Here is an 18,949-nt window from a genome sequence, read left to right as displayed (position 1 = left end):
CAGTTATTTAACTCTTGGGAGATTTATCAGTGTCCATTACCTAAGTGTTATCTAAATTAAGTTTAGCAAGATCACTTCCAAATCTACTATACAGCCAAGTGCTTCAAGTAGATTAATGACCCTAAGCAATTACATGAAACAAGCTGACCAATGCTTTGTCTACAAGTTCTCAAAATTGTATAAGAGTGAATACCTATTGATTTATGCTATTTGTTCCTTCCATCCATATTTTCAATTCTTCTAAAACAACTACAAGCAGTCATTCCAAATGTTGGTTCTTTGTTGTCAGATGTAGCATAGAAAGCCAATGCTAGAAATAATCTCCATTACAATAAATTTATGGCACTTGTAGGTTTACACATTCATTCCTAACACTGAGATTATTTCTCTTTGCTTTGTTCATGTCCTTATCCTCCTTCCCTGTTCACTCCACAACAATGGGCAAGAATTTTTTTCACTTATATTTATGTTGTTGTAGCTATGTTTCATTCTAAGTTTCTGATTTTTCTTTGGTATCTACTTTGTGAAATTATTATGTTTTCCAGTTACATTAACAATAACAATAATATGATAATTTATTTCAAGCTCAATTACATAAGCACAAGGATAACCAAGGTGTTAGGACACTTCAATGACTCAGAAGATTTCCCTTTTCTGAATCATAGGAATGCACAACTTATTTGTTTCTCACTCTTTTTCCCAAAGATTTCTCAAGTTTGATCCTGTTAGAACTTTTTATTTCATGTCATATAGCAGCTTCCCATTTTGCTCCATGACAATTATAATCAGTTAATCTTAGTCATTTTAATGGATGTTTGTCAGTATCAAAATATATGATTAAATAAAATTGATTTTGCAAATTGTTGAAGTTACTGATGTCCAGTAAAAATGTGACTTTCTCATGGCATTTCCTTCACTCTCTGTTTTAGAAAGAAACAGGAAGCTTAAGTTCCAATACATATTATTGGAGCCTTGTTCACTCGGCACTTGGGCCATCCATTCTAGACCTTGTGATGTCTAAGGTCTTCTAACTTCTTACTGCGTACTAAAGAGCATAATTTGTTGATAGGAGATTGAATTGATCTGTTCTTACTTGAGGTGTGTAATTATAGACTATAAGATCACAACCCAGTGTGGCAGCTGATGTTGCTTGGCATTTGCAGGAGACATCATCTGCACAATGATTGGAAAAGCCAAACAACCACAATAAGCTTCTTCAATATCTATGACTAGTGGTGTAACAATGGTCGAATGTTGTTAGAACTGTTCACTGCTAGGAATTGCATTTATTGTTATTATGATCTCCATTGCAAGCACTGATATGTGGCAACATCATCATCTTCCTTCTCAACCATTCCATATTGATTGGCATAGCGCAATTGACATTGGTATATCTCGGATCGAACCCAACGAATCCTTTGTATTTTGAGCCCCAACTCACAGGCTTGTCAATCTAATGATGCAGAATTGACTATAATTTGCGAACGCTTATAGGGTTTTCTCTTGTTGTTGAAGAACATTTCCAGCACATTTTTTGACTCGCTTAATTGTGAAGAGTTCATAAGAACAGCTTATTTCTTTCCCATTAGACAATATCATATTAAAGATTTCCCAGTATTTTGCAGTCTTGTCCTATTAGACTTACAGTGACAATTAACAGTGGTTTTTCCGAAGAAAACTACAGTGACAAGTGAATCCAACACTGCCACATCAAACAGCAACCCATGACTCAGCCTAGTGTTGGAACAAAGGAAGAGAGGTCATCGTCCTCCTGTCCATCTGTGCACCGATTGGAATTACCAAGCAGTATGTAGGTTACTCCATACTGTGGATTGGTCAGCTCCTATACGGCGCATGCACTGTGTGGTTTCTGATGCCAACTACAGTAGGAGTCAGCAAACACTCTGATCCCGTGATACCAGGACGACGTTCTCCGTCAAACCTGTCATTTCATGGCCCCAATCGGAGCGTTTACATCTCTATCTAAGAAGGAATGATCGAGTCTCCAGCTGCTCGAACACCGGTTAACTGGACGTGATTTGCCCTACCGATCCTTTTGTGGCGATGGGACATCGGTCTGCAACAACTGGAGCACTACTGCATCGGTTGCATCAGCTGCCTCTCCCTTTTCTCTGAGTGCCTTCTTCCCTCCCTCGTGGCAGCGCCTTTTGCTTTATCGGGGGCTGTGACGGCGCGTTGCGAGGGGGGGCTCGGCCGGTCGAGTGCTGGTGCTGCGGCAGCGGCAGCGGCAGCGGCATCACCTCGGGACTCGCGTACATTGGTCTTCCATTTCTCTATCCTCTTCCTTCGAACCCTGGTCCTGTTCTTCTGCTCCATGGCCCTGTCTCCCTGTCTTTTTGGCTGTATGACGTTTGCTGCTCCCCACGTACCCACCTCGATGCCCATGCCTCATCTCCATGATCACGAGGAGCTGTAGAGCTGCGCTTGCTAGCTTTGACCTTTGTTTGATGATGAACCAATGTGATATATATATATATATATATATATATATATATATATATATATATATATATATATATATATATATATATATATATATCCCTCCAAATACTAAGATAATATCTATCCAGGAATGTAGGTTAATCACTTCTAATCATGATTAATATTATTTGCTGACAGCTAAAATAAAGGCAAATTCATAAAAAAAATCTTAAGCTTTCACTTTTTTTTTCATACAGTAACAATGTGGATTAGATACAGTGATGGAAATAAAAGTTTTTAATGTTTTGAATATATATATATATATATGATAAATACCAAAATTACTAATTTTGGAGTGATATATTCAATTATTTTTTATGAACATAACAGGCATTCTGGTGGCTTTGTTTGTAATGAATAGTGGAAAATGATGGCTGTCATTAGCCAAACCACTGCTACAACAGTGGAAGCCAATTAACAGAAATCACACGAGTTGACTTCCCAAATCCAAAAATGAACCTTTTTTTTCCTTTCGAATTGTGCTGAAATCCGATGCTTTTTCTCTTTTTCCTACTTGTAAGAACGTTCACTCTAATGAATCACAACGGTGATGTCTTCCAAATTCATTATAATATGATTATCCAAGTCATTATTTGTGGCAAAGTTATCACTCTTTTTTCCTGAAATAAGTTGAACAAATTCCTTAAAAAAACCTCTCCTCTTTTTTTTTTCATAATATTCTTTTTTTTAATTCCGACCATCGTCTTGCTACCCTGCTATGGTCATCTTTGCTCCTTACCTCCGTCCTATCACCTCTACATTGTTCATGAAGGATGTATCGTCATCTCATCACCATCCTCGCAAGCCACACGATGTCCTTGTTGTCATCATTACAGTCTTTGCCTCACTCACGAAGGCCTCGTAGTCATCCTTGCAAGTCTTTCAAGGTTTTACATTTCGCCCATCCATATTCTTATTTTCTATTCTCAAGGGCACAAGCATTAAGCCAAAGTTGAGAGTATGAGACAAAGGGCAAGACTAACGTGTTTGAAGGAGTGCTCTACGACACACCATAGGAATAAATATGATGACGAAGGGTACGAAACTTATGAGGATAGTGGTAAGACATTTACGGCAGAGGCTATGAAGACAACAATGAGAGACTTGGCAAAGGCAACAAGGATGATAACAGGATAGAGATAATGAGCGAAGGCTTATCAACAAGGGGTGAAGACAAACTCAGAAGAGACGATGACTGATGAGACAAAGATTAAAAAAAAAACTCATCTTTTAGAAAATAAAAAATTATATAAGAATAAAATAAAAATATATAATATCTCAGAAGAAAATTTTAAGTGTTTTTTAGAATTTTGTCCATTATTATTTGATTATATAAATAATAAGCTAATTATGGGATTGGAAACAGATAAATAGTGGAACGAAAATAAAAGATAAACGAGGGACCCCAGTATATTGATCACATCAATCACACGTGATCCTGCTTCCTTGGGATTGCGATCTATCCATTTATCAAGCATGTCGCAATCTGATTGCGATCGAAGACATTAACCTCTACCCCATTCTTCCCGTCTTTCAAGTTTTACCTCCGTAGAAGACGACAGCACTGATCGCTCGATCGTAAGGGCTCTCCAAATGTCGCTACACTACGAACGGTGCCATTACTCGCAAGGCGTTCGTCAAGCTTTGGATGCTGCTACTGTGGGATGGGAGATGAACCTGAGTTGCACTGTGGCCCACCTGAATAATTCCCACCAGCCGTGCCAGATTGCAACATGATTGATTGATTGATTGATTGATATAAACATATAAAAGGGATAGCACAAGAATGAATATTCACCTATTTCAATTCGATCATGGTTGGATCTTATATTGCATCCTCATCTATGTTTGTGTTATCAATAATTTTGTTTACAGATCGATTAGCTTACTGTCAAAGAAAGGATAATCTTACAGGAAGGATCAAATGCAAAAGACTGGATCTCGGTGGCATTTGATACGTGGGTGATACAGGAGGAGGAGCATGGTATCGTGAGAACAAGATGGATTGGACTGATCATCCATGCAGGGTTCCCAGGTCTTCATCCACATCAACATCAGATCCAGGTTTCCTACGTAAAACTCGAGACAAACTTGCCAGTCTCAATCGCACTAATGTTTGTTTGATCTCAGACCGAGTCATCACTGAACTTGGTACCATGGTTTGTCTTCAGCTGCATTAGCTCTTTATATTTCTTGCTCACTGAGGTGGATTAGAGGATGGCAAATGTGTGTTACGATCAAAAAATTATTGACCTTCGCATGACTTGTCCCTTCTTAGTTAAGGCAGATTGTCTTGTTTGATTGTTTGCATGTAAGAGATCTTAATTGTCCTCTCTCTCTCTCTCTCTCTCTCTCTCTCTCTCTCTCTCTGCATATTTTATGAAGGAAAGAGAAGAATAAATCTAAATACTACTTGGGAAGGACAGGAACCACAAACAGTGTGAAATCATTTTATGGATCTGCAACATCTTTCTCTTCGTTCTCTTTCACCATCCCCTAGGCCATGGTAGGCTCCAATCTCAAGGCTATTTCCAAAAGACCTATGAGAGAGGGTCAGGCTGGGAGGCAATTCCCTTTACTTTCCCTGCATCTAATTTAGAACAATCCAAGGACTTTTGTCTCTTCTTTGTTTTTCATTTGAGGTCTCACTTGGATGCATCATATCTCATCAAGAGGAAGATAACTCACCAAAGAGAATGAAAGGATGATTGGAAAGGATTCAGATACATTTAACTGTTGCTTCTGGGATTCTTTTTTTTCTTTCATTCTGCCATGGTAGGACATGATCTGATGTTCAAAGACAACAACACATGGATTCAAGTTACTCAATTTGTATCAGATACAAGATTTCTGCATGTCCATCTAAAATTCATGGACTGGCAAAGGATTAGATTTGAGGGAAGCCAAGTTGAACAAGCAATATGGTACATTAAATTCTAGTAGGTGATTTAGACTAATACCCACCCATTTCTCTGTCAAGCTTAGTTGAGATAAGGTGGGCCAAACATTTGTTGTCATGAGGTTACAGTGTGAAGTTACTCTTGATGAAGACCTACTTGATAGCAATTTTGTTCATATTTTGGGCTACATGTTTAGTTTTCCCTTTCGACGCAATTACGATCCTAAGCATGATCAATGTCGGCAAAAGTTACAAATCGAGCATGTGATTCCGATGTGTCCATTGCTAAAAGGATCGTATTTTTGTGACCCATTGTGATTCCGATATGTCATCGACCACTTGTATGATTGCATCGTGTGTAAAGAGGATGCTAGAAAGCCGTCAATTTTTAGTTTGATAGATAAGAGTTGGATACTGATTAATTCTTCCGGTAGTAAGAAGAGTGAGTTATTCAGAAGATTAAGATGCTGAGGAGTCTGCATGTCAAAGATGCACAGAAAGAAAGGTTGAATCAGATGCACAAACTGTTAAATCCTTACTTTTGAGTGTGGCCAGCTGATGATGAGCTTTTCTTGGACATATAATTTGATTGTGTTGTTGACTGAAAACTAACCCAACCATTCACACATCATATTGGGAATTCTGTCACTCTCAGGTGACCACCACCACCCCTTCTATGAAGATAATCTTTGATCTACATATGTGAAAGTTTGACTTTGAATTAGGCTCTCTCTCTCTCTCATCATAAAAGACATGATCAGGAGAGGTAAGTTCCAGCTTGGTCTAATCACATCTGGTGACAGAGCTGAACAGCTCAGTAAGGGCCACAAGGCATTGAGCTGCAATGGCACACCCATCTTAGATTTGACATCCCATCAGCCTGTTGTTGCCGACTCTGTCCAATCTTTCACCAGTCAGCTGCTTCTTATCCAACTGGCTGGAGGTGGTGGTGGGTTCCTAGAAAACCAAGCGGGCAATGCTGGTGGTCTTGCTGCTTGCAGCCATCAGCTCATGCCATTACTTCTACAGTCTCCCCCACCCCCCTCTCTCTCTCTCTATCTCTCTTCGACATCAGTGTCAAATTGACATAGTCTCTGGTCCTCTCTCATTTCCTATGGCATTCGACAAGGAAAGTTAAAAGGATTTATACATCTATATTTCCTATAGAAATTTGCACTTTTGATTGTCATTTTGCAGAATCTAATAGTCCATTTAATTGAAATCTGCTGTATAAAGTCCATAAAAGAGAAATATACAAAGACTTCAAATAAGAAACAAAGTTTTCCTTCTGATACCGTGACATGTGAACTTTCAGCCAAACAATAAAAGTTGGAGCTCAGCAGCCTTCACTTCACTAAACCTTCAGACCTATGGGAAAGGTGAAAAAGAAGACTTCATAATTGCTGGCTGATATGGTAAAACGGGGGCTGTAAAGTGTGGTGAATTCAGAAGCTTTTCCTGCTTACATAAGCCAAGAATGATGCAAGTTTCTTGCAACATTCCTTCGTACCAGCTTCAGTGGAGCCTATGATTCTATTGCCTGGTGGTGTTGTTGAGATGAGAACAGGGCCTGCCACGGGCTCATGATGAATGCCAGATGCTCTTGTCTCCACAAACACTCGTTCTTGTTCTTCTTCTCTTTCACTTATCAGCTCCTCAAATAAACTACAGACACTGCACTGTTGTTGTTTCACTTCAGAGTTCAGACAGTAACTTTGATGTATTAAAAGAGAAACTGTTGATGATAATATGACATTTAAGAAAGAGAGAAATAGAGAGAGGTGCAGAGATATTATCCAACCAACCCTCTCAGGGGAACACTCCTTTTCGCAAGGGATTATAAGGTGGTGACCCTGTCGGCAGGTGCATTCTGATAATGAAGTCAGATGTGCGAAGGCTAATGTCCAAGTTCTCATACCCAACACCTAGAGATGTAGAAAGCATGATGGCAGCAAGCCTTCCTCCCTTGCCCTCGTTGTCGTATCGTATCAAGTCCCACAAGGGTTGGAAACACAAGAAGAAGGGCAACAACAACAACAACAACAACATCATGTGAGGGAGGTGGGAGAACATATATACGAGCCTAGACAAGGAGATCCCCGCTGGTACCCTGAACACTGATCTCGAATGGGGTTTTGAGGGTTCATGCAATCCAACATTGTACCTTCTCAGATTCCTTTTTCTCTATTCCATTGTACCTTTCAAGTTGCAGGATTCCCCTTCTTGACCATCAGTTGGTCAATCTTGTCCACTCTCTCTCAATCACGTAGTTGTGCTGTTCAAGTTCCAAAACCATTAGTATGCCGAACTCTCCAAAAGCACCACAAAAGATGTTTCATGTTTCACAAAGTTATGCTATAATATTTCTTATGTGATCGGAACATAGGAAAACCTTTTTATGTTTACATGCCCATCTTTGTATGACGTTAATGTCTTCTTTCCCTTGTAATCCAAACTCTAGAACTTGAATATTATCATATAATTCTTCTACTGATTTTTACTTGAAGCTTTTCCGACGACAAATGAGAACAAGCCTAATGAGATTGTGCGATAGTAGAAGAAGATGCCTAGTGTCTCTTCGTCTTCATCTTCATCTCTCTCTCTCTCTCTCTCACTAGGATTCACATGATACCACGAGCTTTTTCTTTATGGGTAGGGAGACAGGGAAAGGGCAGATCAGGAGCCATCCTTGAAAACATGCACTGCCATGGTCACTGACTTCTCTGCCCTTTGCTCAGAATGCTCGCCTCTTGAGGCGCACATGATGACGTTGCTCCCATGCTCTCTCTCTCTCTCTCTAGACTGACTCTGTGCACTTTAAGTGTTATTCTGCTCAGTGGACTCCGGTCTAAGGCTGCTGTAGACCAACATGCCAATACAGAGAGGGAGAAGCATGCAGTGTGGGGCGACGTCGGGATGTTGGCAAGACAAGGGTGGTGGAGCCCAGCGTCGGACTCCTTCCATCCTTCCTTCCGCTCTAACTGGCCCGAAGCCTATGAGTCCTGTCTTCCTCCGTACCATTATGTTGTACCCTTACACAGTTGTATATGATCATGGGGTGGCTACGTATTTCCGCATGTACTTCTTCCTCATAAAGAAGTATATACATAGAGAGAGAGAGAGAGAGAGAGATGTACTCGTTAGCATGCAGCCATGGAGGGTTGCATTGGCTCGAGGCAGAAAGGACGGTGTGTTCCCCGTGCTGATGCGGGAATTTGGCAGCTATTTCCGAAAGTGGGGATTTATGTCCATGAAAGTACTCAAAACCTTCACATACTTGCGATCTTAGGATATTAATGATATGATATGTTGGTTCTCATAAGACTATTTCGATGACTCATCATTGTAATCTTCTGGCCTATTTCTTCAGACATGATATGATGCCTACCAAAAGAAAATGAGAGTGACTATTGAGTTGCTTCAATTCAAATATTGGGAGAACTTTTGCTTCAAGAAGAAGAAGAAGAAACTCCTTTTCAAAAATAAGGATTTGTTACTCCATGAATATCCAAAAAAATACTTTTGAGTGTTTATTAGAGAGTTGGAGGAGAAAAAATTAATAGAGATTTATGTGATTTTTTTTTTAGCTATGGCCTGAATTAACTCAGAAAATTCTTATATATATATATTTTTTTTATTTTTATGTAATAAATAATTTATTTTTTAATTAAATTTTATTAATTTCAGATCATGTAAATATTATAATAACTAATTTTTAGATTTATATATTTTTTATTAACTTTTGAATTTCTCTTCTCAAATAACATTAGGAAACTATGGAAAAGCAAACAATTCATGGGTACAATCAACAATAATTAGATTAGGGACAGGTTTTCTTTTAGATTTTTGTTACACATTTGAAACATTGTTTATGTGAAAAAAATATTTATTTATTTAAATGTCCCAAATTGTGGTTTTTTAATGTAATCCCTACTTTTTCATTAGAAAATCATTTCTTAAATGAAAGTATATAATTTATAAAATGTGACCAATATGTAAATTATGTTTCTATGAAATTTCATCAAGTTGTGGCCAATACATAAAGTGTGTTTGATGTGATTGATGTCATTTATGATGGAAGGTGTGCAGAAAATCACATTAAACCTCCGATTGGCACAATTTCAATTGATGTCTCGAGATCATAAAGATCTTAGGAGAGTTGATCAAGGAGTGACTATAGCTAGCCAAAGATGAGATTCAACAAATATATATATATATATATATAGAGAGAGAGAGAGAGAGAGAGAGAGAGAGAGAAAACTCTTTGATTTATTATAATTTTCTTTTTGAAAAGAAAGGTGAATTTGATGGAATTTGAGTTTGATTGTTTTGTGATGGTTGATGGAGTGTCTCTTTTGTGGTTGTAGTTATATGGAATGTTATTTCTAATTTAATTCTTATTGCATAATGTGCTTATTATGCATGGAGTTATTAGATGCGTTTGAATTCTATAACGATCATATAAGACATGAAATATTTGTTGATATAAAAAATATATTTTTTTTCTTGATCACTCTATGGGTTTGAAATAATATGTTTGTTCTTATTCATTTTATGGAGTATAATTTATCATTTTTTTATTCCTTAACCTTAGCCAAAACACAATAGCTTATTCCTTAATTTGTCTAAGTTTCCAACCATCAACTTTGATTAATCATTTTCGTAGTAATTGACATTAGTTAGAATAAATTAAAAATGACTATTTTCTTTTAAAAACTCATATTTCTAAGTTTTTCCAGGAAATACCCTTATTATTATTTTTCAAATGATGTTCTCTTATTTTCTTTAATATTGTAAATGTTCTTCACATTCTCCGTTGTCTAATCACTTATCTTTCTTTACCCATTATACTTCCACCTCATCCCACTTTTATGGTATCTTTATCGTGCTTGCGCTCAATTGTTAATTTCTATATCGTCACCTTTGTTCTCATGGTATTATCATGAATTATTCTTGTTCATCTTTCATCTCCTTTTCACACATTAGTTTCATTCCCTTACTTTCGAAAAGAAAAAAAGAATAAAAAAATAAGCGGAGGCAATGACAATGATGATAAAGACCTTACGATAAAATGAAGTAAAACAAAGACGATAGACAATAACGTCGATATTAATATTATAGAATATAAGTGATACTATATGAAAAAAAATAAAACTTATTATACCTCCAAGCAAAATTCTAAAAAGAGAGTTTCGGAGAAAAATGGCTCGATTAAAAATACATACACAAAAAAATTGATAGAAAACATATTATATTCGTTTATTATCACAAAAGGAGTTTTGTTTTGTTGTCGTTGTTTTGCTGTTTATTGTGGCAATGGCAATCGTAGAGCCTCGGAGAAGGCAATCAATGCGTCCATAGTCGAGGCGATCGAAGTGAAAGCCAATCAATCTTTTCCAAGCAAATAGATTTGATTGATGGTTGGTGAGGTGGTGCTTCTTTTAGTAGTCGCAGGTGGGTGGAGTGCCCGAGTGGCCGACTTCCTCTCTCCCTCTCGTTGGATGTGCACTCTATGCTTTGACGCCACTGTGTGTCGTTGGACTTTCTGTTCACTCACATCCTTTGCTCTGAGATGAGAATAATGAGTGGAACTCTGAAAGAGGAGAGGAGAGGAGAGGAGAGGGGAGAAAACACTGTTTCAAATGTGACCATTTCATTTCACTATTGTGATAAATATATGTCAATGGTACTGTATGTATATTTCTACAAGAAGACAAGACATTCATATAAAAAGAAAGCATGCTATCAATCAAAATATTTTTTTTTATATGTCTCATTATCATTAATTTGATAAAGAAAAGATGGCCATGAAAGGCTAAATGAGGAGTTGAAATTTTAGAATATAATATGCTCATGAGTGGGAACTGTATGAGTGACTATAGGCTTGTGAGATTGCTTGTAACATGGCATAGAAACCTAAAGAACCCAATAATTAAAGGAGCACATCTTCATGATGAATTTTATCTTGCATGGAAGAAGGCTCATGATTTGTTCTTTTTTGTCTTGTGTTTCTCATATGTACAAACAAAAAACCAATGCTTGGATGTTGATAGGTCATCTGTATGCTATGGTTTAACAAAATATAAGCACTGTGAAGGTGAGATCAGTACAGTGGAGCCAACTATGACATTTAAGATCTGTATAGATATTGGTCCCTCAATATTTTTGATTCAATTACAGATAAAGACATATATTTTTGGACCCACTCTGGTCCACCACAATGAGAACACCAGTGATTTTTCACATCTTTTTCTTACAGCTAAATACATGTCATTTCAATGAGCCCCAAATAACTCCAAGTAGCATCAACACAATTGTCCAAATCAATAATCAACTCATCATATTTTGATTGGACTGACCTGCAATTGGGCCAGCCAAGAATTGAAAAAGATGGAAGATTTAGTGTACATTGTTTTTTGGTCAAATACCAAGTATTTCTTTTGGGTTTTTTGGGGGGCAAAAATGAACCCTATGTATGTGGGTGTTACTTGGTGACAAAATGAAATATGTTAGATTGTGAGAATGGAAGGGAAAAGGTGCAGTGATTTATAATGGCACAATCTTTTGTGTGGGACCCACACTGGGTGGATGTGGCCTCTCCCTCCATGTATGTAAATTAGTTGGATGCAGACAAGTAGTCAAATTGCAAGGGTGGTTCCAATGTCAGTGCATGGCACAACCCCATCCTCTCCCTTCAATGGACACTCAGGGAATTAGTCCATCCCATTCCCTTGTGTTCTTTGTTTCATTGGAAGCAGTCTTTTTGCTTGGATCACAGGATCAATAGTAAGAGGACTTGTACATGTAAAAAAAGCCAGACAAGTGTATGAATCCAACTCTTCTCTGTCTCTCACCCCATAACATAGAATACACACTCTGTTCTCTCTCTCTCTCTCTCAACATAAAATAAAATACATACTCTTTCTCCCTCCCTATCCTTTTGTTTTTTTGGCTGCAGTGTGTATTTGGTAGAATCTGCTGCAATCACTGAGGCAACTGTTGTGGCAAACATCCCATGCAAGTTGGGTGAGAGAGAGGGAGAGAGAAGAGAGGCAATTAATAAGAGGGACAGTGGCACTGGAGCCATGAAAGCAACTCCCTCTCTCTCTCTCTCTCTCTCTCTGTGAGAGGAGCAAACTGGTCTTAGTCACTAAAACAGTCTCAACCCCCTTCCTGATATTCCACTCCAACCCATCTGTCGTGCCTCCGTTCGTCTCTTCTGCTATAAAAACACCACCATCAGCCTCTCTCTCCCGACTACCATCTTCACTTACTACTGCCCACCGCCCTCTTGTTGTATCATTATTGATATTGTTACTGCGGCTGCTGTTGTTTGGCTTTATGGATGGGAACAGAGAGCAATGGCGCGCGGAAGCCGCGCTAGCATACGGCCTTCGACCGCCGGAGGTCCCCAAGGACCCCATGGAGTTCTTGTCGCGGTCCTGGAGCGCCTCCGCGCTCGAAGTGTCCAAGGCCCTGGGGCCGCCGCCGCCACCTCCTCCGTCGCTGCTCCCACCGCCGGCAGGGGCGATTCCAGAGGAGGAGCCAGAGGAGCTGGTGGTGGTCGCTGGGAATCCGTTCACCTTCGCGTCGTCTGCCACCTCGCAGATGGTGATGGAGCGGATAATGTCCCAGTCGGTGGGTGGTGCTGCTTAAAAATCACATCTTTTTCTAGCTCACTGATGGGCGTCCTTCTACTTGTTCTTCACCTCTTCTTAGTTTTAATTTCTTGCAAAGACAGACAACTGAGAACTTTCTTCATGAAAAAGAAGCTGCTTTTGTTTAAAGTACAACATATTAGCTTCTGTTCTTCATGTTTTGTGACGTGCACAGTCAAAATTTCTCTCTGGACAAACTCCACGAAGTAATTCTTCCTTTCTCCTTCTTGTTTTTAGTAGTAGAAAAGTCTGGAAAGCAACAAAACGCTTGCTGCTCAATGCATTCAATTATAGTTGAACGTTCTCGAATTCTGACACCCTCATTCCTGAGCTATTTTGTTAGATTCTGTCTTTTGTTCGTTCGCAAGCCGCAGGAACAGCTTCCTCCGCGCCTAATTTTGATCCCATGTTCTTATTCTTCTTCATTACTTGGACAATGGCAGGAAGTGTCTCCTCTGACGTCTGGCCGGCTTTCTCACAGCAGCGGCCCTCTCAACGGCGGCGGATCGCTCTCGGACAGCCCTCCGGTCTCCCCCTGTGAAATGGATGACCTTAAGGTCCTTTCTTCTCTCCAACGCTCTATGTTAGCTAATTCACCATGATGTGTTTCTTCTCTCCCGTACTAATGCGTATTTGGTTTGTAAATTGAAAAGAACTATCTTCTGGTGTTCCATTTTTTTTTCTCTCATGGCACTTAACCTTCCTTTGTAAATCTACTTGATTAATTTTCAGAGCTTTGATTGAAACAAAATATAAATTTGTGTAGAAAAAGGTTAGTAATACACTGTGTTAAGACTTCTATGGGCAAGGAAGCAGCAGAACTGAAAGAAACATATTAGTATTTCATTTTAATTTGTTTAGTGTATATCAAGTTTATTTGCTCCTCAAAGCTACCAAATTGGAAGTCTAACATGCAAATCCCAGAAACTTTGGTGAGTAATTTACAGACTTCGAGGAGACAGATGGTCTCTTTGGAAGATGGAGCACCCAAGCCAATGGCACCGAGCTATCAATGCCTTTTGAAATATTTTGGAGGAAGAAACAAGGTTGTAAAAGAGAAAGGAGAAAGAGGAAGATGCCTTTCTCTTCCTCCAATAAAATTCCTGACACCTCTATAATTAGCAGAGTAATTAATTGACGGTCCCTTTTACTACTTTGCGAGCTTTAGCTTCATTGCTTTTTTTGCCCCCTTTAGTCCTCCTTCTCCCCATGTCATCTTATATTGGTAGTTTTTAATCCTGTAAGATGTTGATTAATAGACAAAGTTGGGGTTGACAGAGTCAAAGATCTTGTGAGGATGATAAAGAAGATGAGATTGGTCTTTTTAGGCGTTAGAGTGAAGCCAAAGATGCATTGTGATGAATAAAATAAGGTTCTTTCTTTTGTCTTGTTGCTCCCTGAGCAAAGCCTGCATTGGACAATGGGATCTGTGTTGCTTGAGGTCAAAAGAATCCTGTTTCCTCAGTTCTTGCCTGGGTAAAGAAGCAACCCATGTCAGTAAAAGCAAACAGCATCCCAGTGTTTGCCTCCATGTCTGTCTTCTGTCTTTGATTGCTACACTATCACCATCTGTTATCCTTGTGGCTTATCTGATGTCCTTCATCCTGTATGCAACACGAAGGATAATATTGCTATTCAAATGTTTGTCCTTCTCCCTGCCCAGCTTGAGGACTCAGTGTCCATTCTATCCTCTGGGCAATACCACGGACAGTAGTTTCAGCTAAACAGCTTTCTCATGCAGTGGTTCTTTTTGTTAGTGCTCCTCAACACCGGATTAAGATTGTTATTTTACCTCACATCTTTACGTTGGATGCTAATAAATGTCTGATAGTGATCGCTTGAAAAGAAATGAACAATCTTGGATCGTTACATGTTGGGTGCAATGTAATGAATGCAGTATTGCCGGGCAATTGCGACGCCCAAACCGCAGCACTACAGAGGGACGAGCAAGACCGTGGGAAGGTGGCTCAAGGACAGAAGGGAGAGGAAGAAAGAGGAGACCCGGGCCCAGAATGCACAGCTCCATGCCGCAATCTCGGTGGCTGGGGTTGCTGCAGCGGTGGCAGCCGTTGCAGCCGCCACCGCTGCCGCCTCAGGGTCTGGTAAAGATGACCGCGCGGCCAGGATCGATATGGCGGTCGCGTCGGCTGCCACCCTCGTCGCCGCACAGTGTGTGGAGGCTGCCGAGTCCATGGGGGCCGAGCGCGAGCACCTGGCGTCAGTCGTCGGCTCTGCTGTTAATGTCAGGACTCCCGGAGATATCGTTACTCTTACAGCTGCTGCTGCAACTGGTGATTACCGCCCTCTTACCAAACCTTTCAATTCACGTTGTTTGTGTGGTAAGATCCATGAGACTGTAATGGGTTCCAGCATTACGAGGGGCGGCAACCCTGAAGGCAAGGGCGCTCAAGGACGTGTGGAACATTGCTGCTGTCATACCAGTGGAGAAGGGAGCCATGGGAAACCACAACAATCACCACCGCAACAAGCAACAGAAGGACTTGGAAAGCAATGGCAGCAGTTTCGGCGATGAGTTTGTCCCAGAGGAAGATAACTTCTTAGGCCTCTGTAGCCAGGAATTCCTCGCCAAGGGGACTGATCTGCTCAAACGCACCCGAAAAGGTATCAAATTTAGTTATCATTCTCATGGTTTTCTTATAAAGGCTCATCATATCAAAGGATTCATTTCTGTCGATTGATCTAATTTTAGGTGCACTTCACTGGAAGTTAGTCTCAATCTACATTAATGGCGTGGGTCAGGTAACAAAATCTTTCAATTTTTTGTCCTCAAGGTTTGAGATGCCAATTCCGATCAATGGTGTTATTTTTGCAGGTCATGCTTAAGATGAAGAGTAGGCATGTTGCTGGGACAATCACCAAGAAGAAGAAGAGTAAGTGGCCACACAGTTCTGTTTAGGACAATCGCCCAAGGTCTGGTCTCCATGTTCCTTGTGAGCCTGACTTGTTCTGGGCGATGCTTAATTGCAGATGTAGTTGTAGAAGTCTGCAAGGAGATCCAGGCATGGCCGGGCCGACATCTGCTCCAAGGCGGCGAGCAGCGCCGCTACTTTGGCTTGAGGACCGCGGAGCACCGTGTCATCGAGTTCGAGTGCCTGAGCCAGAGGGAGCACGAGATGTGGACTCAGGGAGTGTCGCGCCTGCTCAATATCGTCAACGAGAAGAAGCTCCTCACCTAAGGAATGCTGCATGAACCATCTTAACTCAAGATCCGGATAAGAATGCATGTGAAGCTAATTCCATCTCTCCATTTGTAAAGAGGTCAAGGGAAGATAATGAGATCAATCATAATGGTTATTTCTTGTTGGAAGTGTTTGGGGGTATAATACATATACTTAAACAGGAAAGAAGGAAGAAAAGATTGTGGCTGGCACAATCTTTGACTGCTACAAAGCAAGTCAAGTCAGTGGAGAGATATTATGTTTGGATTAGGCCTAAATGTGTTCTTGTCACAGACTGATTGCTATGTTTAACCTTACTATTTCATGAGTTGGGTTCAGGTTTAAGAATTAATATGGTAACTTTTGAGTCCCATAAATGTATCAAATTGTGTCATTACTTGATTGATTAGGTTGTAAACATGAAGGTTTGGTTTGTACTATCATATCAAATTGGTTAAGAGGGTTGGATTTGGATTGAGAGTTTTGGTGTATTGTCACTATTTGAGTAACATGCACTGTTAATTCAGAGTGGAAGGTCTCATTTGTTGTACTAATGAGCAGCATCCAAGGCTTTTCCATCGCCATCAACCATGAGGCTGGTGGCCTGGTGGGAATGTCCACTTGAGCTGGATGATTATGATTCACACCACTCCTGCGGCAGCAGCAGCAGCACCACCACCACCACCATAATTGCTGCAGCCATGAGTGGCCAAGGAAATCATCACCCGTCCTTAGTCGCCCTCTTCACGTAGAGGGTGAGAATGGCACCTGATAAATGCTTGCTTTCTTCTTCCTCCAACTATTTCCTGCATTGGCTTTTGAAGAAGAAAAAGAGGGAGAAAAGGAGTCTAAATATGCTCAAGCCTTCATTTCAACCATTCCATTGTTGTGTTGCTTGTGGCATTACTGCTCATTCTGCTTCAGAATCCTCCTATTGATCTGGTCATGCATGTAAGAGTTCAGGATCATTGATCTTTAAGAAAATGAAGATTCTTTATGGACAGACTCCTCTTCATTGCTTTCAGATCAATCATTTGCAGAAGAAAATTCATGTGTTTGGTGAGTTCTCACCATCCTTATTCCAAAGAAAGGGACAAAGAGTGACCAAAGGAATTGTACCTGAAGGGACCAAGAGACAATCTCTATGCATCATATGAAGGAGAACATGCACTTGTGGCAATTAGGACTGGATTTAGGAGCATCAGCATTTAGGATGTCCACATTTCTCAGATGCTGGAAACTTTGGCATTATGATGAATAGTATTAAAAAGGAAAAAAAATTATATTGCCTCTTTATTTTCTGTACCATGTTATCGTTTGAGAAGATCATAAATGTCCATCTCTTTTTGCTCAATATGAACTTGACAATATGATATTCTTACTACTTTCCCAGCTGCACATTGGTCTTTGCATCATGTTTTGACCAGTGTGGACGAAAGTTGTGAAAGGAAAACCGAGTTTGGAACTTGGAATTTGTATGTCAATGTCTGAAACTACAAAAGAATCATCCACTGTTTCTGTACCCCCCCAAAGAAAAAGCTGAAAACTTCATGAACATGTACAGGTAATGCCTACTCTTTATATAGTGATCATACAGACATCATCTTCACAAATTCTTCGAAGTTGACTTGCCCATCTCCATCCAAGTCCGCCTCTCTGATCATCTGAGCCACCTCTTCATCCGTTAATTTCTCTCCCAGACTTATCATCACGTTCCTTAGCTGCAAGAACACAGAAATACCAATCAGATACTAATGCACGCCCACGTACGCCTTCCTTCAGCTCAGGGAGACCTATGACGCACCTCGGTCGCGGAGATGAAGCCATTCTGGTCCTTGTCGAAGACTTTGAAGGCCTCTTTGAGTTCGTCCTCTGAGTCAATCCCCTGCCATGAGAACGTGTGTTGAAGGAAGATTGATCGAGGAGAAACCATTCGGTGGCGTGCCATAAAGAGCTCTTGCTTTACCTTGTTTAATTTGCTGGCCATCAGGTTCAAGAACTCGTGGAATTCTATCGTCCCATTGCCATTCGCATCGATTTCGCTGATCATTTTGTGCACCTCTCCTTCGTTAGGCTTCAGGCCCAGCGACTTGATGACGGTCGATAATTCTTCGAACGTGATACACCCTGAGAAATCCAGTGAAAGGCATGAGAGGAAGCATAACAGATCAAAGATGGGTGGGTGGGTGGGTGTCGAAGAAGAAGAAGAAGAAGAACCAACCATCTCCATTCTTGTCAAAGAGGCAGAAGGTTGCGTAGAACTCGGTGATCTGTTCCTCCGAGAAGAGATCCATACCAAACTCCTTGAAGAAGAGTAAGATTACAGAAACCTGTGCCAGGACTGGGCATTATATGTAGGCTCGGGTGGCTTTGACTTCTTCCATATTAATTAGTCAACGATGTTGACTTTTCCAGGTCAGTACTCGCATCTCCATTGCTTATAATCCAAGGGATCGAGGAGGCAAAACGCGATTTGGTCCGGTCCATGAAACCGGGTCGGCGTGATCACGACTGGTTCTCTGCTTCCTGTTCTACTTGTTGACATTTTCTCCTTTGTCATGCAGGTATATGCGGCTTGGAGACGGAGAAGGAAGAAGAGGAGGAATTCTCTCTCTATATCAAGCCCAATAGAAAGGAATGTTATGGATTATGAACCTATGTAGAACATGATATTTATTATATGCAAACATTTGAGTCACTAAAGGAATGTG

General features: G+C 40.3%; 2 protein-coding genes across 2 annotated transcripts; one reads left to right on the top strand and one right to left on the bottom strand.

Annotated features, from left to right (window-relative positions):
* The first annotated feature begins 12,599 nt into the window (after window positions 1-12,599).
* On the top strand, window positions 12,600-16,716 carry LOC103990357 (VAN3-binding protein). The gene is made up of 7 exons (XM_009409460.3): window positions 12,600-13,039; window positions 13,503-13,616; window positions 14,957-15,350; window positions 15,430-15,681; window positions 15,770-15,819; window positions 15,893-15,950; window positions 16,048-16,716. The coding sequence occupies exons 1-7, from the start codon at window positions 12,743-12,745 to the stop codon at window positions 16,254-16,256; spliced, it is 1,374 nt and encodes a 457-aa protein (XP_009407735.3). The 5' UTR covers window positions 12,600-12,742; the 3' UTR covers window positions 16,257-16,716.
* A 793-nt stretch (window positions 16,717-17,509) lies between these two features.
* On the bottom strand, window positions 17,510-18,579 carry LOC103990358 (calmodulin-like protein 8). The gene is made up of 4 exons (XM_009409461.3): window positions 18,460-18,579; window positions 18,205-18,365; window positions 18,043-18,123; window positions 17,510-17,959 (listed from the first exon to the last, which is right to left on the bottom strand). The coding sequence occupies exons 1-4, from the start codon at window positions 18,530-18,532 to the stop codon at window positions 17,828-17,830; spliced, it is 447 nt and encodes a 148-aa protein (XP_009407736.2). The 5' UTR covers window positions 18,533-18,579; the 3' UTR covers window positions 17,510-17,827.
* Between the last annotated feature and the right edge of the window lie 370 nt (window positions 18,580-18,949).

This window comes from Musa acuminata, chromosome BXJ2-7 (genome assembly GCF_036884655.1).
Source record: "Musa acuminata AAA Group cultivar baxijiao chromosome BXJ2-7, Cavendish_Baxijiao_AAA, whole genome shotgun sequence".
Classification (NCBI taxonomy): domain Eukaryota; kingdom Viridiplantae; phylum Streptophyta; class Magnoliopsida; order Zingiberales; family Musaceae; genus Musa; species Musa acuminata.
The sequence above is the reverse complement of the archived record's forward strand: the minus strand, read 5'-3'. Positions and strand labels throughout refer to the sequence as shown.